Below are 27,276 nucleotides of genomic sequence, written 5' to 3' on the forward strand. Positions count from 1 at the left end.
TCCGGACTGGGCAAGGAGAGTGTGCTACTCTGAACTTCTGGCAGTGAACATCTGTCCTCCAATTCAGCTACCCCTTCAAGAGAAACTCCTGTTGCAGGAGCTGGGTCCAACCCTACACCTGAGCCTGCATAACCTACACCTCCATGCATGTAGAGTGAATGGGGCCTGTTGATGGCTTTCGATCTTTCTCCTGAAGTAATTGGTGTTTTCTTGGCAGCCATGTGTTCCTGCACCAAAACTGTATACACTGGACACTGGGAGGAGTTTGTTGTCTGGTGCTCCATCTGTGAAATTCAGCTTTTATTTTGTTTTTCTTCAGATTGGCAAGGTGCTGCTGTGGCACCAGTTACAGATGATCTTTCTGCATTTTCAACCTTTCTGAGTTTGCTTGAACGCCGTTCCTTTTCAAATTACCTGTGACATGTTTCTTAAAGGGACTTATCCACATCTTCCCTATCCTTTTGTGATGCCACAGTAGGAGCTTAGTTTGGTGTGTTACCTCACTGATGTGCACTCTGTTTGAGCCGATGTGCTGCTGCTCTCTACGTTTACAGACCATAAAAAGTGTTTCTCACTAACATTACATCTGTCCAGCTAGTAAGTTAACTCCAGACCTTGTCCGTTCAACAACCACGTGCATCCTTCTATCTGGACAAACTGGATGCTCCAGACTAAAGCGGCATTGCTGCCCAAGGTCGGCAGGCCTTTTCCCATAGAGTAATCCGTTTCGTACTGGCGTTCTATGCTTCAACTCACCCCTCTAAAAGGAGGGCTTTAACGTCTTGACTCTAAGCGGACATTTTGTTTTTACATCGATCGCACCAGAGACCTCGATTGAACGATCAACTTTTTTGTGGTCTTCTCAGGAGAAAAGCAGTAAGTGGTGTAAAAGAAAACCATTTCTTGACGGATTTTTTATGCATGAACGTGTGCTACGGGCTTGCCAAAATGTGGTCCGCAGAAGGCTTGTGCGCTCATTCCACCAGAGTAAAGGCTGCTACCACTTTGCTGATTGGCAGTGTGCCAATCTTGGACGTCTGCCAGATTGCTACGTTGGCTTCCCTCCACACATTCACAAAACACTACCGCCTGAATGACTGTTGGACAGGCCGCATGGTCGGGCTGTCCCCCCTCCCCGCAACGGGACCCGGACCCTGGCTCTCCCTGAATCCCCAGCCAGAGTCCCCGGCGACCACCCGAAGTAACCTGCAATCCCTCCACCACAAGACACCAGCTCCGGACCCAGCTGGCCCGGGTCATCATCCGCACCCCGGCCTCGGCCCAGCCGCCATTTTGGGGTACTACAGCACGAGGCCGCGTGGCCTCAACTCGACCCTAACCCTGGGCCCGGCCGGCCCCGACATCGAGGCACCAACCTCCTCCCAGGAGGCAGAGTGACCACTTGGCGAGTCAATGGGAGAAGGAATCGTCAACGGCTCTCCTCCGCCAGGTGTCGATCACCCCAGGCCGCCCTGGGCGCTGGCTCCACCCCCCTGCTGGGTGTCTGGACTCCCTCATCCCGGACCTCCCGGCCCCCAGGCGCGAGGGTCCGGACATCAAAGGGGACCAGACCTATAACTGGGGCAGGGCCAGACCAGGAAGGCAGTTGTATCCTGGAGTCGAGAGACCCGAGAAGAACTCATCCGCGACTGGCCTGCTGGCGCTGCCGCGGCCCTTTGCCTCGTGAAACCATCGTCTTGGCCTGCTGGCGCTGCCGCGGCCCTCTGCCTCGTGAAACCATCGTCTTGGCCTGCTGGCGCTGCCGCGGCCCTCTGCCTCGTGAAACCATCGTCTTGGCCTGCTGGCGCTGCCGCGGCCCTCTGCCTCGTGAAACCATCGTCTTGGCCTGCTGGCGCTGCCGCGGCCCTCTGCCTCGTGAAACCATCGTCTTGGCCTGCTGGCGCTGCCGCGGCCCGACTTGCAGACTCGCCAGCTCGAGGATTGTGAGCTCACCTCTTGCCACCTCCTGTACCGACCCGGTACCAAGACTGTCCCGCTACCCCCTTTTCCCTACAGAGACTAGAAGTGAGAGGACCCTCGGGTCCGAGATATCCTGTATCGCCAATATCCGTGCTCTACAAACCTTATATAAAAGTATTGAACTCAACCTGGTGTGGTGGCTGTTTGTGGGGAGGGAGGTGACATATCTGTACAATCGCCGGAGGTGGTCCTCATCGGGGACCTCTCCCTCAGTAGACGGCCGACCCTCAGGGTCCCCGTCTAACATTGGTGGCCAGCGGCGCGATCCGAACCTACGCATAATAGTACAGAGAGTCACTCTCCCCACGACACACAACCACCATGACAACAGAGAGCGGAACAACGGAAAAATTCCAGATGGAAAAATTGGAAGACTACAACCACCGGGAACTGAAGCAATATTGCATAGAACTTGGCCTTCCAACCACAGGTCTGAGCACAAAGGAAGACTTCAAACGAGCCCTAGAAGCTTGGGCAGAAACGGGTACGGCCGTACCCCGAACACGAACAACCGAGACGGGCCGCGCACCAATTGAAGAAAGAAGAGCGGGTCTCTCCCTGGAAGAGATCCAAGAAAGAGAAAAAAGCAGACTCCACGAATTAGAACTGGCCCGACTTCGCTTGGATGGAGAGCTCAAACTGGCGGAACAAAAAATAACTCTGGAACACTTACGGCTCCGAGAGGAGCGAGAAGAGAAGCAAAAACAGAGAGAGCTAGAGGAAAAGAAACTAGCGTACGAACATGAGCGCAATCTCAAGGAACTGGAAATCCAGAAACAGAATAAAGAACTCGGGTTCCCCGAACGACCGACCCTGCCTGCCTCTACCGAGCCCAAGGTTCACATCCCCAAAGATGTCATCCGGGAATACCACAAGAACGATGATATACAGCAGTGGTTTAAAGCCTATGAGGTGGCCATGACCTCCCACCGGATTCCACGGAGCGACTGGGGAGCCGGGTTATGGGGGAGGTTTGTCAACGAAGGGCGGGACGCCCTGCTGCAACTCCCGGACCATCTGATGACATCCTACGACCACATGAAGGCCGCCCTCCTCACTCGATACGGGCTCACACCCGAGATGTACCGCCAGCGGTTCCGCGACTGCAAACGGATTCCGGGTACGACTTGGGTGGAGTACGTGAACTTCTTTAGTCGAGCCTTCGAAGGGTGGATCAAGGGCAACAAAGTGACCACCTACGAACAACTTTTCGACCTTATCGTATGGGAGCACCTGTCTAACAACTGCTTCGTGGAACTCCGGCAACACCTCTTGGACAGTAAACTAACCGAACCTCGACAACTCGCCGCCGAAGCCGACCGGTGGGAAAGCACCCGAGTTAGCCGGAACGGACCCAGCGAATCATCCAGACCGTACCCAGGGCCCCATCGCCCCCGGGGAGGAGGAGGAGGGGGCCAGGGTCGGGGGAGAGACCCCGGCCCCTTGTCGCCCACAAGCAGCCCCTCGACCCCGGCCGGCCGAGGGAGCCCGGCCATCCGGGCCGGTTTCCGGGCCAACGTTATGTGCCACAGATGCCAGCAACCCGGCCACTACGCCAGTGATCCCAACTGCCCAAAGAATCCGAACACTACCCCCCGCCAGGTCGCAGCGGCCGCCCTAGGGGAAGAACTAATCCCGGACGACCAAGAAGAGTACGAGACCGACCCCTCTGAGTGGGCACCAGCCGCCATGGCGCTGGTCTGCTTGGGGGAGAGAGAGATGATTCCGCGGGCCCCCCTTCCCGCCAACACGCAGAAGTACAGCCAGTGGGTCAACATTAATGGCCGCCGGGCGGAAGCCCTCCGCGACACCGGGGCCAGTGTAACGGCGGTCCGACGCCACCTTGTCACTCCAGACCAAATCCTGCCGAACATTCTTTGCCCTGTCCGATCAGCAGACAACTCCGAAAGTCTGTGTCGCATGGCCTGCGTCCCCTTCGAGTGGGGAGGAGTAACAGGGATGTTAAAGGTAACTGTCCGCGATGATGCCCCCGTGGATTGCCTCCTAGGAAACTACCTCGAAAGCTCTCCCTGGGCAGCCGTCGAACGGAGAGAACACCTGGGGATGCTCGGCCTCCCCGAATGGGTCTGCGTCACGACCCGGTCCATGACCGCCCGCGCGGTCCCCAGTCTAGAAGAGCCCGAGTGGCCGGAACCTCCTCCCGCGCTCGTCCCAGAGGAGGCCGCCCCAGAAACCAGTCCCTCGACCCAAACAGAGGAAGGATCCGACCAGCTTCGGGATGTCCCTGACCTGGCACAATGGCGTCAGGAGGGAGGCCCCACTCAGGAACAATTCCGGGCCGAACAGAAAACATGTCCCTCTCTCGAAGGACTCCGGCAGCAAGCCCTGGCCCAGAGCACAGGGGATACCTCGGGGGCCCACTGGATCTACTGGGACCAAGACCTGCTCTACAGCGAGCAGAAAATTGCAGAACTAGGAGCCAGTCGGGTGCTGGTGGTGCCCCTTCGCTTCCGAGACTTTCTCCTGAACTTAGCCCACGATGTCCCCCTTGCCGGACACCTGGGACAGGATAAAACCTACGACCGCCTGGTGACCCATTTTTTCTGGCCCCAAATGCGAAAGTATGTCACCAACCACTGCAGGGCCTGCCCCACCTGCCAGGCCAGCGGAAAAAGTGGCCGAAAAATCAAAGCACCTTTACAACCCTTTCCTGTCGTCACCATCCCGTTCGAACGAGTGGGAATAGACATTGTGGGGCCCCTCGACCCCCGAACAGCCCAAGGACACCGGTTCATCCTGGTCCTAGTAGACCACGCCACCCGCTATCCCGAGGCCATCCCTCTTCGGACTGTGACGGCCCCCGTGGTGGGCCGAGCCCTGATGGGGATCTTCTCCCGGGTGGGGTTCCCCCGGGAGGTCGTCAGCGACAGGGGCACAAACTTTATCTCCAGATATATGAAGTCTCTCTGGCAACAATGCGGGGTCACCTACAAATTCACGACCCCCTATCACCCGCAAGGAAACGGACTGGTCGAGAGGTTCAACCGCACCCTCAAGGGAATGATTATGGGCCTAGAGGAACCCCTTCGACGCCAGTGGGACGTGCTACTTCCATGCCTCCTGTTTGCCTATCGGGAGGTCCCGCAGAAATCCCTCGGCTTGAGCCCATTTGAACTCCTGTACGGGCACCCCGTCCGGGGCCCCCTCAGCCTAGTCAAGGAAGGTTGGGAGCAGCCTCCCCAGAAAACTCCCCCAGACATCTACAGGTATCTCCTGGCTCTTCGCAACCAGACCCGGCAGTTCCGAGAAACCGCCAAAGCCAATCTCGAGGCCAGTCAGGAGGACATGAAGAGATGGTACGATCAGCACGCATCCTCCATTGAGTTCGAACCGGGACAACGGGTCTTGGTGATGTCCCCGGTTGAACCCTGTGCACTCCAAGACAAATGGTCCGGACCCTTCAAGGTGATCGAACGCAAGGGGCCCGTCACCTATTTAATCGACATGGAGACTGCCCGGAACCCCCTACGGGTCCTCCATGCCAACAGGCTCAAACCCCATTTTGTGCGATCCGAACTCAGCCTCCTGATGGCTACCGATAACGGGACGGAAGAAGACTCCGAACCCCTTCCGGACTTACTGAGGACCCTCGAGCGGGATGGCTCAGTGGAAGGGGTCCAGCTCTCCGAGGCCCTGTCCCCGGAGCAACGCCAAGACTGTCAAGCCCTCCTGAGGCGGTTCGCCTCCCTGTTCTCCCTCACACCCGGAGTCACCCCCTGGTGCCTTCACGATGTGGACACCGGGGACAGCCCTCCTATTCGACACCGGGCGTACCGCGTACCAGACCGGGTGCGAGCCTGCATCCAGACCGAGGTGTCCAAAATGCTGGCCCTAGGAGGGATCGAACCCTCAGACAGCCCCTGGGCAAGCCCAGTCGTCCTGGTTCCCAAGGCGGCCGCCCCGGGCGTTGCCCCTGAGCTCCGGTTCTGCGTGGACTATCGGGGGCTGAATGCAGTTACCAGGACCGACGCTCACCCCATCCCCCGGGCAGATGAGCTAATTGACCGGATGGGGGCCGCCCGCTACCTGAGCATCTTCGACCTAACGGCGGGCTACTGGCAGATCGCCCTCACCCCTAGGGCCCAAGAACGTTCCGCCTTCTCTACCCCGGACGGGCACTACCACTTTAAAGTAATGCCCTTCGGCATGAAAAACGCTCCGGCAACGTTCCAACGGCTGGTGAACCAGGTACTGGCGGGCCTGGAAGACTTCAGCGCCGCCTACCTGGACGACATTGCTGTGTACAGCCATCATTGGACCGACCACCTCCGCCACCTGCGGGAGGTTCTACACGCCCTCCAGCAAGCCGGGCTCACCATCAAGGCCAGCAAGTGCCAGGTTGGCCAAGGGTCCGTGACCTACCTGGGACACCAAGTGGGAAGCGGGCTGGTGGCCCCCCTCCAGCTCAAGATTGCTGCCATCCAGGCCTGGCAACCCCCTACGACCCAAACGGAGGTCCGGGCCTTCCTGGGGCTCACCGGATACTACCGGCGGTTCGTGAAGGACTATGGCAGCATCGAGGGGCCCCTCACAGAGCTCACCTCCAAGAAGAGCCCCAAGACAGTCAACTGGACCCCGGACTGCCAATCGGCCTTCGAGAAATTGAAGACCGCCATGTGCACGGCCCCCGTGCTCCAGGCTCCCGACTACAGCCGGGAATTCATTGTGCAGACGGACGCCTCCGATCATGGTGTGGGGGCCGTCCTCTCCCAACTCAACCCCGAAGGGGTCGACCAACCAGTGGCCTTCATCAGCAGACGCCTACTGCCCCGAGAACAGCGCTGGAGCACCATTGAGAGGGAGGCCTTCGCCGTAGTCTGGGCACTCAAGAAGCTCCGGCCCTACCTCTTCGGCACCCACTTCCGGGTGCAAACAGACCACCGACCCCTGCAATGGCTGATGCAAATGCGGGGGGAGAACCCGAAGCTGTTGCGCTGGTCCATCTCCCTACAGGGGATGGACTTCACGGTGGAACATCGTCCAGGCCAGGACCACGCCAACGCAGACGGCCTGTCACGCTTTTTCCGCCTCAGCGAGGAGAGTCCCCAGCAAGATGGCTGACTCTCCCCGCCTTCAGCTGGGGGGGACGCATGTTGGACAGGCCGCATGGTCGGGATGTCCCCCCTCCCCGCAACGGGACCCGGACCCTGGCTCTCCCTGAATCCCCAGCCAGAGTCCCCGGCGACCACCCGAAGTAACCTGCAATCCCTCCACCACAAGACACCAGCTCCGGACCCAGCTGGCCCGGGTCATCATCCGCACCCCGGCCTCGGCCCAGCCGCCATTTTGGGGTACTACAGCACGAGGCCGCGTGGCCTCAACTCGACCCTAACCCTGGGCCCGGCCGGCCCCGACATCGAGGCACCAACCTCCTCCCAGGAGGCAGAGTGACCACTTGGCGAGTCAATCGGAGAAGGAATCGTCAACGGCTCTCCTCCGCCAGGTGTCGATCACCCCAGGCCGCCCTGGGCGCTGGCTCCACCCCCCTGCTGGGTGTCTGGACTCCCTCATCCCGGACCTCCCGGCCCCCAGGCGCGAGGGTCCAGACATCAAAGGGGACCAGACCTATAACTGGGGCAGGGCCAGACCAGGAAGGCAGTTGTATCCTGGAGTCGAGAGACCCGAGAAGAACTCATCCGCGACTGGCCTGCTGGCGCTGCCGCGGCCCTCTGCCTCGTGAAACCATCGTCTTGGCCTGCTGGCGCTGCCGCGGCCCTCTGCCTCGTGAAACCATCGTCTTGGCCTGCTGGCGCTGCCGCGGCCCGACTTGCAGACTCGCCAGCTCGAGGATTGTGAGCTCACCTCTTGCCACCTCCTGTACCGACCCGGTACCAAGACTGTCCCGCTACCCCCTTTTCCCTACAGAGACTAGAAGTGAGAGGACCCTCGGGTCCGAGATATCCTGTATCGCCAATATCCGTGCTCTACAAACCTTATATAAAAGTATTGAACTCAACCTGGTGTGGTGGCTGTTTGTGGGGAGGGAGGTGACATATCTGTACAATCGCCGGAGGTGGTCCTCATCGGGGACCTCTCCCTCAGTAGACGGCCGACCCTCAGGGTCCCCGTCTAACAATGACCATGTCTGGCTTGATGGGCACTCTGCACGCTCTGTCTTGCAGGATTTTCTGATCTGAGCCATTTCACAGACCCACCATCTGTAGTGGTACTGCTTTGGTATCTATTCACAAGGTTAACAATCTGCGGTTAGAAGTCTCTATCAGAAGAATAGGTTACTTACCTTCGGTAACACCTTTTCTGGTAGAGACACTATGTAATAACAGCAGATTCCTCACTGATCCACACTGCTCCCTGTTCTGTGGAATGAACTAATTCATTCCATGAATTATATTCCAAACTAGAGAACTAAGAGACACTATATAATAACAGAAGATTCCTCGCTGATCTACACTCCTCCCTGTTCCGTGAAATGCACTAATTCATTCCATTAATTATATTCCAAACTAGAGATCTACACAGTGGCATATTTCGATTTCTATCTACTCTGCGTCTGATGGCACAGGCGAATATCAAAAAGAATCTGCTGTGCGGAGGTGGATATAGTGGTAGGACATCACATCGAGTTGGAACAGATCTAAAACAGAGGATCATGAGTTCACCTATAAACGTGCTCGACAATTGCTATTCTCTGGGCCCTGTCTGACACCAGGTGGTATTCACAAGATGAAGAATCTGCAGTTAGATTCTCGAACAAAAAGGGTGGTTTTGAAAGTAGGTAACTTGATCTTTTTGAGCTTGCGAATGAATAAATGTGGGCTATTGCCCATTTGTAAAATCCGGGCATGAAAGCTTACTGTTTTTGTCCTTAACAAAGAAAACCAGATTACCTCAATGTTCAGGGTTTTATTCTGCTTAAATCCATTAATAGTTTATAGATTAAGGGTTGTGATTTTATCCAGTATTGTAATTTACATGTATTCTACTTTTCCAGGCTTAGGATGCAACTAAAATCTTGTAATTTATTTAAGTTCAGTAATTAAGGTAGCCGTTTACTCACTTACTGCTCCTTAGATCATTGTTAGTTGATTTTTTGACAATAAAATGGCTGTTTATTTAGCTCCAAAAGGTTTACTCTAACCTGTTTTTTCACCAATGTTGAAGCATATTACTGATCCAGCCTGATCTCTCATTACATATTGAGTGGTACTGATACTGTCATGTATGAGGCTCCTTCTGAGGCTGCAGTATGCTTTTGTTGTATCAAATAATTTTTCAAGGTTGTCAGACACTTTTTTAAGGATCGCAGCAGGTAGATAACTGAGCTTCTGAAGATGGTATTCCATTATTGCGTGGAGGCTCAGCTGAAAAGTCTCGGAACTGAAAAGGACCTTCTAGAAAAAACTTGAATCTAACAAGCCACTATCCCCTGTAGGGTGAACCACAAAATGTCACTAAATTAACCTGTACTTAAACCTGGGTAGCTTGACACAAAAAACAACCAGGCTTAACTTACAGGCAATATGTAAAGTTTGTATGCAGCACACAGACAGTAATAAAGTGAAGGCACAAGAAATATCAGACACCGTTGTAGAAAATAGAGTACATTTTAGCAAGTTATTTGACACTAAAACAACAATCCAATCAGTAGAACCAGACTGATAAATGTTGAAATATTTTAGTAAAATCAAGTACCTAACAGGTAAAAGCACCAACTGCGGACATCTAGTCTTGCACGGCCCAGTCAAAGTCGAAAAATATGACGGACCGCAATGGAGAGATACAAGAAATGGATTGGGTCCGGTCAGCCCTTACCTTCAGACTGAAAAGAAATTTTGAGAAAAATGTTCTGAAAAGGGAAAGTTCATGGGGCAAGGCTGCAGGTGGTGTCTGAGGTGGTAGAGTTGTCGGGGAGCCATGAGTCAAAGCTGCAGTGAAGATTTCTACGTTCTGACTTATCCTCTTTTTTTAAATCCTAAAATCTCGATAGAGCTGTAGCCGAAGACAGTTCCAAAAAGCCAGATACCCCTTTGGTGAAGGCCCGCCAAACAGGATTTGCTGCTGCAGAGAAGCATGTAGCAGCAGAAGCCTGATTGGTGACACAACTTGAGCAGATTGGTGAACAGGCTGGTCACTGGCCCCTCCTGGTTCTCAGAGCAGTTTTTGTCCAAAATGTCTGTTTGGGGATTTTGCCATCGGGGTGCCTTAAGCACCACAACAAGGGGTCCTGGACTGGTGGTACACCACTCGGGGGTTCAGGACTCACTCAGGCTGGGTCCAGGTGTGGGTTCATGATGGTGGGAGCCTTTTGGGTCCCTGTTGCTCTGAACAGGAGGCCAGCAAACTAGCTCTTGGAGTCACTCTGGTATTCCTGTGTTCAGGTGAAGATGCCGGGCTCAGCAGCTAGGCTGGCTTCTGAGGGTTCAAGACCGGCTCCAGGCTTTCTCTGGAAGGTGTAAGAAGCATCTAGAAAGTTCTTTGAAGTGCATGGAATTTCCTGGCTCCCCTGCCCTGGCTCCAATCTGGCTGCAGTGACAAATGTAGAGGTGCTAGGCCATTTGTGTGTAGGCAGATAACACCCTATTCAGTTGTAAGTGGAACTTTGCTCTACCCCCATCTTGCCAGAAGATGTCCTATTCAGGCACACCTAATACCTCTGTTCTGTGACTGGCTAGGAGGAATTCACCAAATCTTTCAGTTACACCCAGTCAGGTGACCCAAGACAGGCTGCAGGCACAAAGGGGCTGGTGCAGGAAAATGCCAACTTTCTAAAAGTGTCATTTTCAAAGTTGTTGTTAAAATGTAACTTTACCATTAAAGAGGGTTTACATTACAATTCCATGGATACCAAACATGAACTAGTTACCTGGTCCCAATCAAATTAGTACTTATTAAATGTAATAAGGTAATCCAATATTATCCTATGGGACAGGTAGGCCTCACAGTAGTGACAAACTAATGTAGGAGTGTTTCACTACCAGGACATGTAATACCTAAACGTACTTGTCCAACCTTTTAATTGCAATGCACCCTGCCCTATGAACTACCTAGGTCCTGCCATAGGGTTGAAATATATGCAATAAAAGGGAAATGTAAGGCTTGCCAAGAGGGTTCAATAGCCAAGTCGAATTGGCAGTTCAAAACTGCATTCAGGTTGCAATGGCAGACCTGGGACATGTTTTAAGGTGCTATTTAAGTGGGTGGCACAATTTAAGTGCTGCAGCCTCACTAGTAGCATTTAATTTACAGGCCCTGGGTTTATGGTATACCACTCTTCAAGGGGCGTATAAGTGAATTAATTACGGCAATTAGGTGTCGGGCAAATCAAGCCATGTTAAGGGGAATAAGCACAAGCACTTTAGCACTGACTAGGAGTGGTAACGTGCTCCGATTCCTAAGGCCAACAAAAATGAATTTCAGTACATAAAGGGAGGTAGGTAAGCAAAAGGTTTAGGGGAAGACCCACCCTAAGGCAGACCGGTCTAACAGTTGGGATGTTACATAGAAACTGCAGTTCTCACTAAAGTTGATGATGCAGTACATGTTCCAGACAGAGGCTACAAATGCCCCATCTACCTGGATCTGTTGGCACTCTTTGCCACGATAATTGACGGCACTCTTCTGAGAATTTCTACGGGTAGAATGTGAATGAATAGTGTAGATTTGTTGTTGTTACTTGAAAAAAAAAATTCAAGACTGAAAAGTAGCACATTCACTCTCTACCAACTCATTTCCCTACCAAAGTATTCCTCAGAGGTCCTTTGTCTCTCCCCCACCACCTTCACAGTGAGCAACAAGCCTCTCTCAAATACTCACTTGTGTTTTATCACTTCTACGTCAACAATACCCTGTTTTATCTGTTAATCTCCCATGAGGGAATGGAAATCATAGTCCATTTTGGCTGAAATCTTGGCCAGGAGGTTGATTCATCATCTCAAGTTCAACACAGTGAAAGCAGAGGCCTCGTAATCTGTCATATCCTTCTCCCCCTCAAATTTTCACACATTTACCGAAGCCCAGTTCAGCTCTCTGACAATTTTGAACTGACATCATGCCATTGTCAGATGATCCGATTCTTTAATATCCTTTTTTTGAACAAGAATCTCAACCTACACATCAGTTCACCTATCAAAAAACAGAAGAGCTGAAAAAACTGTTGTTCCCCTGCCAGTTAGAAGGTTTAAAGACAGTAGAATCTATCCAATGAATTTGGTGATTAAGATCGATTTCCTTATACGCAATAGTTATGTCATAAAGATATTTTTTACACCTATGTTTATATCGGTTGTTCTATCTTTTTTACTTATATTGGAATTACATGTAATGGTCACTACAGTCTAGGCGCAACAACAAACTTGCTTTCATTGGTTGAAATTATTTAACCATAATGTCTACCTTGCAAAATGCATTGTTCAGGGGCTACTCTAGTAACCTGTAACAATAATTTGGACACTGTTTTGAATGCTCATTTATCCACTGTACTTGGTCCTTGCTGTATGAAACTCCTAATAAATAAATGAATGGCATGGTTTACGTAAAGGATTGTTACGTGTTTAATAGTTGCATTGATAAATGGTTACATTTCATAAGTAGTGTAGCGTGCTGCACTTTAATGCAGTGTGTAACTCACAAGAAGAGAATGGTGAAATGTTGTTGTATGTTTAAGGAGGAAGTACAGTTGGCCATGAAAGGGATGAGCAGGAGGAAACATTGCCTTTATTCAAATCACTTCATTCTGTGACAAGCAAAATCACTGTGAGCAGTTAAAATGTCAGAAGGCAGTGTTCTGTATTAAATGGGAAGTGTGGCAGGGAAGTTAGCACACTGGATAGGGATATGATCTGGAGAACGATGTAAGAAGCACAATCCCAAAGCAAGGCAACATAAATTTCATAGTGCCCGGGAGAAGCAGTTGTGTGTGGGAGTGTTTGTGATGTTATGGGTGCCTGGGTTTGCTACAAAAGGCTAGTCCTGTTTCAGTGGCCCACTGTTATTGGTGATTACGCTGCAGAATAGTTGTACAGTTACTGAAAATAGTAAGTTTTGAAATTGTAGGAGGATGTGGCATGGCCTGTGCAAAGATCGAGCTGGTGGGAAACAGCTAGAATAGGGAGCGGTGTTCTAAAATAATTGTAGGGTAACCACGAAGAACATCCCCCAGTCCATTCCTCCCCCTAAAGCCAACTGCATAGATTCTTTGAATACACGGTTGAGCTACTGTACCTGCCCTTTGGCCTCAAGTTGGTACGCTACAATTGTTTTGTGAATTACTGCAAACTTCTTCAATATGCAGCAAAGTTGGCACTTGTGAATCATGGGCTATTGTCCAAAACTAATGCCTCCGGCTCACATTCCTTATAATACACCTCTTCAAGGAAATCCGTGATTATCTCTGTGGCAACACCTTTGGGCATTTAGAAAAAGAATCCACGACACCAGCAAATACTTTTTCTCATGGGTGCGCAAAAGTGATCCTTCATGTCAAGCCCCAGTTTCTTCCACACTCTATCCAGCAAAGTTACTGGTGCTGCAGCACACGCCTTTGTCACCTTATCACCTCTAGAGCAACACTCACGAGCATTACTGCCATATCGACCATCTCATCTAATCTTGGTCTCCAATGGACTCCTCTCATTGGCAGACAATCTCCAAATAATCATCACAGCGATCACCTTACTCCGCTCTTTATCACCCCTCACCTAGTCTCTCTCCTCCCTTGGCAGTTCCCCCTGTACTTTTTCAGATGATTTAAGTTTGCCAGATGACTTATATTCATCTTGGCAATCTGATTGTGAATGCACCTTGACCTTCAAGAAAACAGGATCACACCAAGATGCTTCCACCCAAGCTTACTCTTTGTAAACATCCCTCAAACTCAGTGCTCTCTCTTCTAGTCACCATCCTTGGAGTCCCACACTGGCAAATTTTTGTAAACCTTTTTTTATTAAATTATAATCATAAACAACAAACTGCAGGCTGTACTGTGATTGAAGGTTGCATTGCAACATCAGTGTAGACAAAACACAGTACGTATCATGTTGACAGATACAGTGACCAAGCAAACCAGGTGAGGTAAAAGTTACAGGTGAGTGTTGATTCAACCAGTTGCCATGGAGTCCTCATCTGAGGAGTCTCCTTCCGGGACCAAGAACTTATTACACAGTACGCCCCAAGCTTCCCAACCAACAGATAATTTAGGATCGGAGCGGCTGTGATGCCTCTGCTTTTCCTCGCTCCTGCTGTCACCGCCCACTCAGATACATCTTGAACCCAGTGCTCTTCATTGGGGGCCTGGGTCCCCATCCATGTGATTGCCACCCGCTTTCTTGCCAACACCAGGGCAAACTATAGGAAACAGTATGTAATGTTCCATTTTTGGGGGGTTGAACAAGATTGCCCAGCAAACAAAACTGAGGAGTGGCTGAGAAAGCCAATGTAGTAGTCTAACTCAACTTACAATTCTCCCCCATAACTTACTCACTTGTGGACAAACCCAACCCATGTGCATAAAGTCTACTTCCCAACCCCACAAATGGGACACCCGGAATTGCGCTCTAGAATAATTCTGTGTAAAGCTCACTGCCCCTGTATGTATGAAGTAAAAAGTTGAAATGAATTAATTTGAAGCAGGCTTTGCTGGACACTGACTTCACCAGCTCCCAGTCCACATCTGAAAACGGAACTCCAGCATCTATTTCCCAGACCTACCTTACTGTCAGTGGCCCAACGTTCATGTCTGCCTGTAGCACCTTCTAAATCAATGAAATAAGATGATGTCCAGACCCTAGCACCAGCAGTGCCCCCAGCATAGCAGACACAAGTGGTGCAACAGGAAAAGACGTCCAAACAGTTCTGGCTATGTCTTTTATACCGCATTGGTGTAAAAACGGTCCGAGACCCAGTTGGAACTTAATGCGCTCGTCCTGAAAGGATATAAATATGTCATTAGGATACAGGTCACCCACCAGCCCTCAGCCTCCCTTAGGCCAAGATTGAAATGACATAACCTCCTCCATCTGTCGGAATGGAGCTAATACCCACAGTGGCAATGCTCTTGGATCACCACTGTAACCAATCTTTGCCACACCACCACAGTCTGACACACCACATAGGGTACTGTAGGGGACACGCTCGATCCAGCTATCAAAAAACACCGGAGCTCACTCCACCATTCCCGACTGCAAAGCCTTCTCTCAGTTAGTGCCCTCCACCATCCATTTTACTGTGTGTTGCATGTTTGAGGTATAATCATAAGGAGGAGAGGGTGCCAACTCAGGAGCTGTGGATCCTGGCTAGTGTCTCGCGGTCTGCGATTCTGGGCAAATCACTTAATCTCTCTGTGCCATGGACAGAACATGGATACCCTCACGGGTGATAAGCCCCACTATCTAGATCTACAAACAAAAACCCCCCAATAATATTCCAGATTCTGGACCCCCGGCCTACCATCCGTATATCTCCTCATGTCCTAACCACTCTACTGCATTTCCACACCCAAATAAGTGAGGTGAGTGTATTCAGCTGGTAGAACACACTGCACAGAGTGGGCACAAGGAATTCTGGATCATATAGGCAGCAGGGCAGGAACACCAGCTCGGGCACCTTTATTCTGCCCATAAATGATAGCGGGAGGGTGTTCCAAAACTGCACCGAAACCTTAGTATTGTACTGTAACTGCTTTTTTCATGTATGCACCACTATAATTCTCAGGTAGCGAAAATGATTGTTCTCCCTTCACAGGCCTGGCTCCGGTAACCGCTTCTCAGGCACCCTAATCAAAGCCGGCAATGGGAACAATAATGACGTTGGTGGGGTAATTTTAAGACCTGACTCCTCAACAAATTCCCCCCGCAGTTCCAATAATACTGCATAGGACGTCCTGGAAGCCCTAAGGTAAAATAATGCGCCATCTGCGTATTGAGAGATGGCATGTCGGGTTGGACCCAACTCTATTCACTATTCATGCATAACCCAACGCATCTGTATTGCCAGCGGTTTCACAGCCTCTTCCTGGTATCGCATATAGCTTGGAAGATCTGTTCTGGAGTGATGCGTCTTTTAACTGATTCAGCAGGACCTGTCCCTGCCACGTAATGCTGCTCTTCCACCGTAGATTCAATCAATTCATATATCTTAGTTTGCCGTGGAGTTGTTGTGGCCTGTGGTTCCCCAATTGTAGTGTATGCATGTGTGCACTTGAAGAAGCAGTGGTGCAGTCATGCAGTGCGGGTAATTTACCATTTCGCCCCACTGTGCAGCGCAACAATGGGACAACAGGGCCAGTCGTTATGGCCAGTGTTTATACCCGACCAGGCAGGTCTCACAAATGGATGAGTTTGGGAAGGATATAATATAGATCAACAGATTTTAGGGGGTTCAGTCAGTGATGTCTTCTCCAAGGCCAGGTCGGTCAGAATGGGCCCTGAGCCATGCAACCAGTGCTTGCCCCCTGCCAGTGGTCAAAAGTCAATGCAGATAAAAGGGGGTAAGTACCACCATGTTGCAGGCCCCAGAGTCCCTTTTGTTAGGATAAATTAAACTAAATTGAGTTAAGATATGAACCCGTAAATTGTGTGAATATTATGCTTAAATGCTTATTTTGATTATTTACTGTTATTCATAGTACATTTCAATGTGTTTATTTAAAAGAGAAAGCTAGTAACAACTGAAAATACCTTTTGAACTCGCCTTAAGACTTACTCCAACTCTACCACTAATGATCATAAATTAAATTTGATTTTAAAACCTGGGAATTCCTCCACAATGCTTTTCAGTTACTAAATTAATGAAATTGAATATATTAAAGTAAATTCAGCTAAAATGTGTTTTTTTAAATTTAGAATATGCTCATTGTATAGGAAACCAGTTTCTTTGCACATCCCTTTCATTTGAAAAAGTGTGTAACATGGACTATTAGGAGTTTTTCTTTTGTTTTGCTTGTGTTGATACCAACTAATCTTTTAGTGTGGACATACTTTGTCAGTTTGTGAGTTGTATGTCATAATGTTTCTGTCAGCAATCTGTAGTAATTACTCTTTATTTTTTATAGGTGCCTATGCATATGATTTAGCAAAATGGCAAAGCATATTGTACAATCTATATGACGCTCTGGTTAATGAGATAAACCAGATTGGTAGCAGGGGCAGGTATTCTTCAGGCTCACGCCATAAAGCTGTGAAAGAGAACCTGATTTTATTGATATCCGACATTTGTCATCAGGTAAGAGACTGTAGTGAATCTGTGTGTTTTATGGGTTAAATCATCATTTATTAAGAGAACAATCCACAGATCTGTTTCACCTAAAATGGAGTTAACATTCAATATAAGTAACTTAGCTAACAGGAAGTGTCAACCTTAATAATACTCTGATGGGTAATTAATGACATGAAATTGGTTTGTGGTTAGGTGTTCCTAATGCGATCACAGATAAAATATACATCCCCTCACATGGAGAAATTTAGCAGTACGCCTTCCATCCTCTGAGTTTGCATTGGGTAGAGGGCAGTTAGTTTGGTAACATTAATGGAAGTGTGGGATCGGGACTGGGGGTATGGTGGCTGAGCTGCTAGGAAAACTGACATCTTAATTTTGAAGATGAAATGTGCTTAAAGGCAGAGTGGATGTCTGAGTGGATGACTTGGTGGCGAGAGAAAGTTGTTGGTAATGGAAGTCTAAAGAGGTGATTAGATCTTGAAACTGGAGAGTTAGCCTTGTTTAGTGCACACATTTTGTAGGTGAAGGCTAATTTGGAGCTACCTGGGTGTTCAGTAGCTTTAGAGTGTCACTATTTGTGGAAGGGCACCCACATTTTTGATTTCACAGAACGAATAGTAGAAGAGTACTGTGAGAAATGGGGTGCAAGCAATTAGTACAAGATTAATATGTTGCCATAATGTGTAAAATAAATGTCTCTATTGTGACATTTTCTATGTATTTCTTCACATATTGTTCTTGTTCTAACTGGACAACAAAGGACAGACAGTAGGTTCAAACACTACCAAATATATTCCTATTTCATGTAACAAATATTTATATAGTTTATACATGTACATGCATATTTGTGTTTCCATGATTACTCAAAGTGTTTTCAACAATTTAAAAATGAAAGGCATTAGGTTTTACAGATCAGAATATACTTCACAAGGGTAGAAATGTAATGTTCCTATTCTACTTCTTTTATAAGGGGATGGGAGGTGGCACCGTATCAAATGCATTATATCAGGTGGTTAACTGGAATTAATTTCAATGTCTGTAATAGAATTCCTTATTTTAGGCAATATATTTCTGTATTATAGGCTATTTTGAATGTGCTTTGGTCCTTTAGAACAGAGCCTTCTTTAGGAAATGGTAGTACATAATGATAAAAAAAATACATATTGAACTTTGTATAGATATACATTCAAGATTATTTAAGTCAGAACTATCATCAGCTAATGAATATGTGTGTGCTCATCAAATGTGGAGTATACTCTTACTACTTATATTACACTGTATTCTATATATTACATACATGTCCTACTTCTCTCAAGTTATCCTAAGGGAAGGCATTTCTTTTTCTTAACATTCATGTGCTGCGTTTTAAACCAACTCCTTACATTTCTAATAGGAACCTCATGTCATACCAACATCCTTTATTTGTAAAGTGTAAACTTTGTTGTCTCTTAACTAACTTTTAGCATTATGTTAGCATTTGGTTATGCCTAGGTGTTAATACTGGATACCTGGGTTCTAATTCAGCCGTAACTGGAGCAACATAAAGGACCTTTGCCCTCCGATCCAATCATCCAACCCTCACTGACAACCTAATGACAGACCTACCCACATTCGACAACTGGATCGCAGACTGTGCCAACATCCTGGTCCCATGAAAAAATTCATAGTCTCCAAATGCCACTGCAAGCAGCTTCAAAGAAGATTGTGGACCAGCTGAGACTACACTTCCGGAGAGACCTAAAAATCCACACTTGGACGATAGCACACACAGATCAAAGAAGCTAGGAGAGCGGCCCTCATGATCAAGCTCTAATCCTGCTCAAAACAGCCGAAAAAAGTGTCAACATCGTCAAGCAATACGCCAACCCAATGGCCTCTGCCAACACAATCGCACCCTTCGCGGCAATCTCTCAAACTTCTTCCACGACAAAATCCTCAAGATCTACTCCAACTTCACAACCCAGCCCACCATTGAGGAGATCACCAGGCAACCTTCCCCCACCACCTGAGGCACCCACCTACTAACAAGTTAGAGTCCACTCACTGCAGAAGACACCACCAGAATTATGCAGTCCATCCACTCAGGATCTCCCTTGAACCCCTACCCTCATCCCATGTACAACCTGGGAGGCTCACTGATCAGTGCCAACCTTCCCATCACCTGCAACTTGTCCATCCCCAGAAGATACTTTCCAGACGGATGGAAATGAGTAGAGGTCACCACTCTGCTGACGAAACCCTCGGCCAGTCCCAATGATCTCAGCAATTACAGGCCCATCTTGCTCCTTCCCTTCCTAGCCAAAGTCCCGGAGAAAGAGATCAACAAGCAACTCTCCACCCATCTTGAAGAGCACCACCTTCTAGACTCCACCCCTTCATGAGTCCACAGCAACCACAGCACTGAGACCACCTTCCTAGCAGCCACAGATGGCATTCGCCTAATCATGGAAAGAGGAGAAACCGCTCCACTTGAGCTTCTTGGCAGCGTTCAACACTGTCTCTCACAGAACTCTCATCGCCAGACTTCAGATGTTCCAAGGACTCTCGCCCTCAGTTGAATCTCCTCCATCCTCGCCAACAGAATGCAATGGGTCAGACTCAACTTTTTCCACTGCGCTCAGGAAACTTATCAACAGAATGCAATGGGTCAGACTCTCAACTTTCACATCTGCACTCAGGAAATTTATCTGTGGAGTCCCGCCACGGCTCCTCCCTCAGCCCAACACTGTTCAACGTTTAAATGGCACCTTTCGCCTGTATCATAAGACACCACACATTAACATTGTCTCCTACACTAATGACACTCAGCTCATCCTCTCCCTCACTGAAAAGAACAACACCAGGAGCAGTTCCACTGCCTGTATGACCAGCGTAGCAAACTGGATGTGAGAGAACTGCCTTAAACTCAGCACAGATAAAACAGAAGTCCTGATCTATGGAAGTAAGAACTCCCCATCAGACTCCTCTTGGTGGCCACCCGAATTGGGTACTACACCCACCTCACAGACCATGCCAGGAACTTCGGTATCATCCTTGACAGCAAGCTCACGATGAACAAATAAGTCAACTCTGTGACAAAATCCTGTTGCGCCATCCTCAGTGTGCTCTTCAAAACCTTCAAATGGCTCCCCACGCACTTCAGACTGACAGTCACCCAAGCCCGAGTTACCAGCTGACTAGACTACGGCAATGCACTATATGCTGGCATCTCTAGACACCTCACTCAAAGACTCCAAACTATCCAAAACACCACTACCAGTCTCATCCTAGACATCCTGAGAAGGGCACACATCATGTCTCACCACGCAAAACTGCACTGGCTACCTGTCCATTAATGCTGCCTATTCAAGCTCCTCACCCATGCCTACAAAGCTCTCCCCAATGCAGGATCAATTTACCTCAACAACAAACTACAACTCTACCAAACCTCCAGACACATATGCTCCACTTCTCTCTGCCTTGCACGAATCCCCCACATCCACAGAAGCAAGACAGAAGGGTTGCGCTTTTTCATCATTGCGGCCAAAAGCTGGAAGGAATTCCCTGCTACATATCTGGACCACGTCTCCACTCCTCAACTTCTACAAGAAGCTGAAAACCTGGATGTTCAACTAGGAGCACCTCCAGAGCTACACTCCTGCGCTGGTGCCTGGATACCTTCAGGGGTGATAAGCTGCATCCTACAAATCTCAATAACATTATGTGACTAAAGGATCAGGTGCACATTGCTATCTCCCTGTGTTTCATTTTGCCTCCCTTCTGAATTTGTAAGCACTAATAAATGGCTTTATAATAGTATAAACCATAGCGTTCTGAGCTATGCAAGAGCTTGATTCGTGTTTGTATATTTTATAGTTTAGATTTAAATAATTTGTATTGAACTATCAAGGAGCAGAACAAATCCAGCACTAAATTCCAGATATAACACAACAAAACATGAGTTGCTTTAAGTCCCTGACCAAATCCCGGCCAGTAACACAGACCCAGCCCTTACACAGACATCGTTCCTCAAGTGGTAAATATTTCACTTTATGGATAAATGAGGGAGGGAAACAGGACAAAAAAGAATGGTTGGGGAGCAGTGATCTAAAGGAGGTGCAGGGAAAGGAAATTGGGAACTAGGGGTAAACATAGGAGACAATTAGGGTAAAGTCTGCAACTTCTAGGTATCTTCAGCTCAACACAACATTTAAGTTCTCTACTGCCCCTTGACTCCCAATGGCTTTAGAAATGTTTAGGTTGGAGTCACACTCACACCTTCACAAACATGTCCTAGAACATTATTCATCAGGTGATGCATCCGAGAGTGCTCCCCGAGTTCAGAAAAGATTGCACTGATATCGCCCTGTGTCAAAACACAGGCTTGCACTTTCTCATCACTTTCAGGTGTGGAGGCTGAGACAAAGAAGCTGATGTGCGCACTTCATGTCTTTTCGTCTTGCCTGAGTTGCAGAACTCAGATCTGGAAATAAGAGAACATGCCATTCATCTACTTACGGTCCTGCTTGAGGAGCTCCACCTTCTTCAGAAATGGGTCTTTGATGTCAGGGTCATGGAAAACCTCAGTGATTGTCCACGCACCTCCCACTGTCCAAGGATATGTTGCTCTGGTGGTTTTTCAATATGCTGTTTTAATTAGGGGAAGTGACACATTATGTCTTAGCCAATTGTATTCCAACGGGGATCCTAAGACAAGAGACTAATGTGGCAATGATTTTTAGCTCCGGGTTGCAGACCTTTATCAAGTCGCACAACTTTTACACTGGGCCTGTATTCCCATGGTGAGGCTAGGAGGGAAGCAGGAGACGACGGGTATTGAGGATATAATGGCTGATGGAGATATGCGTTGGTCTGTCTCACGATTGTACTGTGTCTTAAATAGGCCTGTTGCTATTACATATATGTCTTATGTGGGACATTGGTCCCAATACCTGTCCCTCATGCTGACAGTCGGACTAGCTATTGATATGCGAGATGGCAGCAAAGTCCTCCCTCTGTCTGCAATACAAGTTCAATTCCTTCAAGCTTATGTTACTGTGGTACCTCACCCCAGTCCATCTAAAAGCGATATGTGGCACGTCTGATGAATGCTGGAGGGGATGTATTACCAGGGGAACGTACATGTATATGTGGTGGGAATTCCCGAAGGTATGGTCTTTTTGGGATCGGGTGTTTGAGTGCATACAGAACATTACCAACATCAGCATTCTTTGGTCGCTTCAGGAGGCTGTTTTAGGCCACATGGGCACCAATGACTTTCCTTCCCCTTCCGGGCAGAGCAAAAGTTGATTATGCCTCTTCCAATGGTGGCATGCCATGTGATAGCTCTAGACCAGTGGTGGGTGAAGGCCTGGTCTATTTATGCAGTGGAAAGATTGACAACTATCCAGAGGGACTCTGTATGCAGGTTTGAAAACATATAGACACCATTTATGACATATGTGAAATGAGCCAGAGAATTGACCCATCCCCTTTTTTTGCTGCAGGAAGCTGGGGATGAGGCTCTGTTGTTGGGATGAGAGGGATATAGATGTCTGTTCGAACTGACTGGAAATTTCTATTTGGGATTATGCTCTGTTGTAACATTAGATCCAGTGGGAAAGCTAATGAATTATTGCCTTTACTCTATTCCCCCCTCTGCTGTAATAACATACTGGTTTAAAAATGTATAAATAAAGATATTTTTTAAAAAGTTGCTGGATTTGTGGGTGATGGAGTCGGGGTGATGGCAGAAGGCATCATGGAAAATGGGACTTTGAGTAATTTACAGAAGGGGTTCTTATTGTATGTTACTGGATGCCTGGTATTTTGTTTTAAAGTATAGTCGGGAACAGCCATACACTTGAGCCTAATAACTACTTTTGGCGGTACGCTACTTCTACACTCCTGCACCGCCAACAGTCACCACCGCCGCCCGCCAGATTGTAAATGTTAAGTGGCCTGGCGAGCAGGCGGCATGGCAGTCCCGTGGCGGGGCCTTAGAAAACACGAACCACAATGGGACTGCACAACAAGGTTCCTGCACGGCATGGACTTGAAAGTCCATGATAATCTGGACCTGCATGCACACAAGGGGGCATATAATGTGCCACCCTGCATGCATCCCCATGCAGAGGAACCCTGTAGGTCCCCCTTTGTTTCCTCTCCGCCACGATGTTCATGGAGTAGGAACCTCCATGACACTGCCAGCAAAGAGGAAACTCATAATATAATTGGTGGGACGCAGCGGCGGTCTGACCGCCCCACTCGTACTGGGGCGATCGGAGCGGCGATGGCTGGACCGCCACTGCTGCTCCACCACGAGTCTGGCGGTCCTAAGATAACCAGACTCTGTATCAGGCCCTTACTCTTTTAACTTGTTTTGATTAAACAGATTATAGCAACTACAGTTGACACACCAAATATAGAGGTACACTTTCAAATTAATCTCACTTAATGTCACAGGGTTGGACTCTTCCACCAAGAGGTACAATTCTGAAGTTACAAAAAGTGACTTGACTCCAACCTCATTTTTCTTCAGCATACCCATTTATTGTGTAAGGACCTCTTTAGAATGGAAAATGGAGAGTACCCTGTGAAATATTGGATAGTGACACCCTCTATGCCAGCAGGAGTGGCAATCCTGGACAAATGTAGTATGGAAGGGAGAAGGAAACCATAACAAGAGACCCCGAGGGACTCTCCCTTATGGTGCCTACACAGAGAGACCACTCTTCCACCACATACATAAATATCTATCTATTACAAACACCAGCCAAGGTGTTATGGAAGGAGTGCAGATTGAAGTAATTGGGAGAGGGGACTTTCACCTAGCTTGAGACCCACATTTGGATAGAGTTAGTTCCAGGGGCCATTTGATGGGAGTCTCTTACAAAAGCCTGATCAGGCTTCTAACAGAGTGAGGGTTGGAAGTCACCTGGTGAAAATTACACCAAGAAGCCAGAGTCTCTTGTTTTACTTCAACAGAGCATATTTTTGGATAGATTGTTTTCGTTCACAGGTATTGCTGTGCAGATTAATATCTGCAGACACTTTGCTGCCAGATAATAGAGATGTCTTATGTTTCTTGAGATAACAACCCACAAGTTCTCCCATGAACCAATTGTTGAATTTCCGCAGATTTGCTTCAAGAACTGTGAAGACTTGAAAATTAGACAGCGGGTAATCCCAAGTAGTCAATTGAATATTAAGCGAATTAATAAAGTAGAACAGACACTACTGAAATTAGGCCGCACCTTTTAGAAAACTTTTTTGAAACAATAGCGATCAACAAACATCAGTCAGGAAAAGCCCTTGGCACTAACAGTATCCCAATAGAATGGTTTAAACGTGGCGCGACAACACTCGCACCTTATCCTGTAGCAATGTTTGAGGCCAGTCTGGAGGTGAAGGAGCTACCAGGGGACCGAAGAACAGCAACCATAGAGGCCATCCACAAACCTGGTAAGCAACGGGAGTGCGCCTCATATGGGCCCATATCGCTAATAAATGCAGAAGCCAAAATATTGGCCAAAACCCTGCCCAGTAGACTTACGCCTTAACTAGCTAAATTACTACACCCAGACCAATCGGGATTGATGCCGGGGAGAAATAAGGCCCTACATTTGAGACGCCTCCATAGTGTCCTAGGGCACAAACATACTATACAAGAAGACGCCATTGTGCTCTCCTTGGATGCGAGACTGGCCTTTGATACGGTTGAGTGGCTCTTCTTGTTTGCCGTTCTCAAGAAACTGGGCTTTGGTCCAACGTTCTACTCCTGGATACAACTACTCTATACTAATCCCCTGGCGCATGTAGTAGCAAATGTGCACCTCTCCAGGGAATTTCCGTCACATCAGGGCCCACAACAAGGCTGCCCGTTATCACCACTGCTCTTTGCCCTAATACTAGAGCCCCTGGCAACCTGAGTGCAACAAGACTCATTATTTGCGGGCTCCGCTGGACTGCCGATTGTGAGGACCGTGTATCTCTGTACGCAGATGATATCCTCCTATACCTGGCCTCTCCTAGACAATCTCTGTCTTGTCTCTTGGACATTTGTGAATCTTACAGTAGATACTCCGGATACACGATAAGTTGGGGAAAATCTGTGCTATATGTCTTGCATTGACCACCGCCTCGATTGCCAACTGGGTGCAACGTGATGATAGTGACGGATCATTTTAAATACTTAGGGATCCACATCACGCACGATCCAGAGGTTTATACGAATCTAAATCTCCAAGCCCCCCTACAACAGCTCCAAAGAGACACCAAACAGTGGTAGTCGCTACCGCTGACACCCTTGGGAAGGGCAGCGCTCTTCAAAATGATGGCGCTACCACGCTTCCTTTACTCCCTTCAAAATACACCCTTCCAGGTTCCCCAGTCCTACTTTCTAGCCATAGAGGCTGAGGTCACCAAGCTCCTCTGGAATAGCAAGCCAGCCCGTAGAGCGATGGGAACTGGACCGAACATGGTATGATGGTGGAATAGCTCTCCCAAGTGTCCAGACATACTACTGGGCGTCCCAACTAACTATGATTAATCACTGGCTGCACGTCCCTCACACAGACCCAGCTTACAGTCTGGACAGGGTGTAACTGGGAGACGGGGACCCGTACTGTGCACTATACAACAAACCGGGGTCCCTGCTAGGCTCACAACGAACCACACGCTCCAGATATGGCATATATTACGTAGAAAACTGGGATGGCAAAACACAGTCACAAAAGCAACGCCGCTTTGGGTCACGGAAATATTGGCCAGGTTGGGCAAGATTAAGGGCTTTCAGCGCTGGGATGCTATAGGCATATCCAAAGTCTGGGATCTCTGGGTACGGAGGAAGATGCTTACATTTGCACAACTCCAATCACACTATAAGTTGGCACCAGCAGAAGAATTCCATTACTACCAAATAAAACACGCCTTAGAGGCAGCAATCCCCCCTGACACTAACCTGCCTGAGGCCTCACCACTAGAAGACAGACTGCTCACAGAACATACGGCTAACAAAACAATCTCCTTGATGTATCGAAAATTATTAATAACATGCCAGACCCCATGCAAAAGCTCAGAGACAAATGGAGCGAGGAGTTGGGAGAATTTAACGACACTGGCAGGACGTACTGGCTTCACCTAGAGAGGTGGCAATCCCATCCAGACTCCGCCTGATACAACTTAAGATCTTGCATAGAATTTATTACACAAGGCCAGCTCTTTACAGAATAGGGAAAACTGATAACCAACTTTGCCGGAGGGGATTTGGGGTGACCAGCACTTTCTTCCACACTATCTGGGACTGCCCTGCGGTAACAATATATTGGACATCAGTGATGGACACGATCAAATGACTGAGTGGAAGCCCAGTCACGCCAGAGCCCAAACTCTGTTTATTAAACATATGGGAAGCCGCAGACCTTAACTCCACTAGGCAAACATGGGCAACCCTAGGAATGATGTTAGCTAACAGAAATATCACCAAGCGTTAGGGTGCTGCCGCCGCCCCCACACTCACGGAGTGGTGTAAAGATATGGACATGGCTATGGTGGCGGAAAAGACTGTGTATGTACGTAGGGGATGCCCGAAGAAATGGATACGACTGTGGGCGGGATGGAACACCTATAGGGGAGGACTATGTACCTTGCCAACAATACCCCAAGATCAAGAAGTACTGTAAAGAGATTGTTAATAGCGCTGTACTGTGATAAACCCACACTGCTGTACTGCATGAGCATTAATGTAAGGTTGGGAAAGAAAGCCTCACCTATAGCTCTGACAAACCAACTGATTGTAAAGATGCCTATTTGATCAATGTGCAATTTGTTTGTGATAAAATAAAAAATAATAAAAAAAATAATAATTTAAATGCTACTCTGTCTGCCCAGTGGGGAGAGAGACTAGATCAGCGTATTGAAGCCTTTGAAGTAAAAAATGCAGTCATGAAGATAAGTTTGAGTAAATCCCCGGGGCTGCATGGCTTTACAGTCTTATTTTATAAAACCCATTGCTCTTACCTTGTGGCGCCCTTGACTGTGCGCTGTAATTCTTTCAATCAACAGTCAGGAATCGGCCCTTGTATGCATGGAGCTGACACTTCTCATATACATTAGGTGGGAAAA

General features: G+C 48.4%; 1 protein-coding gene across 1 annotated transcript in view; it reads left to right on the forward strand.

Annotated features, from left to right (window-relative positions):
- Positions 1–27,276, forward strand: part of ATM (ATM serine/threonine kinase) — a 1,424,234-nt gene that overhangs the window by 150,562 nt on the left and 1,246,396 nt on the right. The window contains exon 8 of the mRNA XM_078657051.1: positions 17,009–17,178. Coding sequence (XP_078513177.1) covers positions 17,009–17,178 — 170 coding nt within the window. The remainder of the gene's footprint in view (positions 1–17,008; positions 17,179–27,276) is intronic.

The sequence above is a fragment of the Lissotriton helveticus genome, chromosome 8 (assembly GCF_964261635.1).
Source record: "Lissotriton helveticus chromosome 8, aLisHel1.1, whole genome shotgun sequence".
NCBI classification, from domain to species: Eukaryota; Metazoa; Chordata; class Amphibia; order Caudata; family Salamandridae; genus Lissotriton; species Lissotriton helveticus.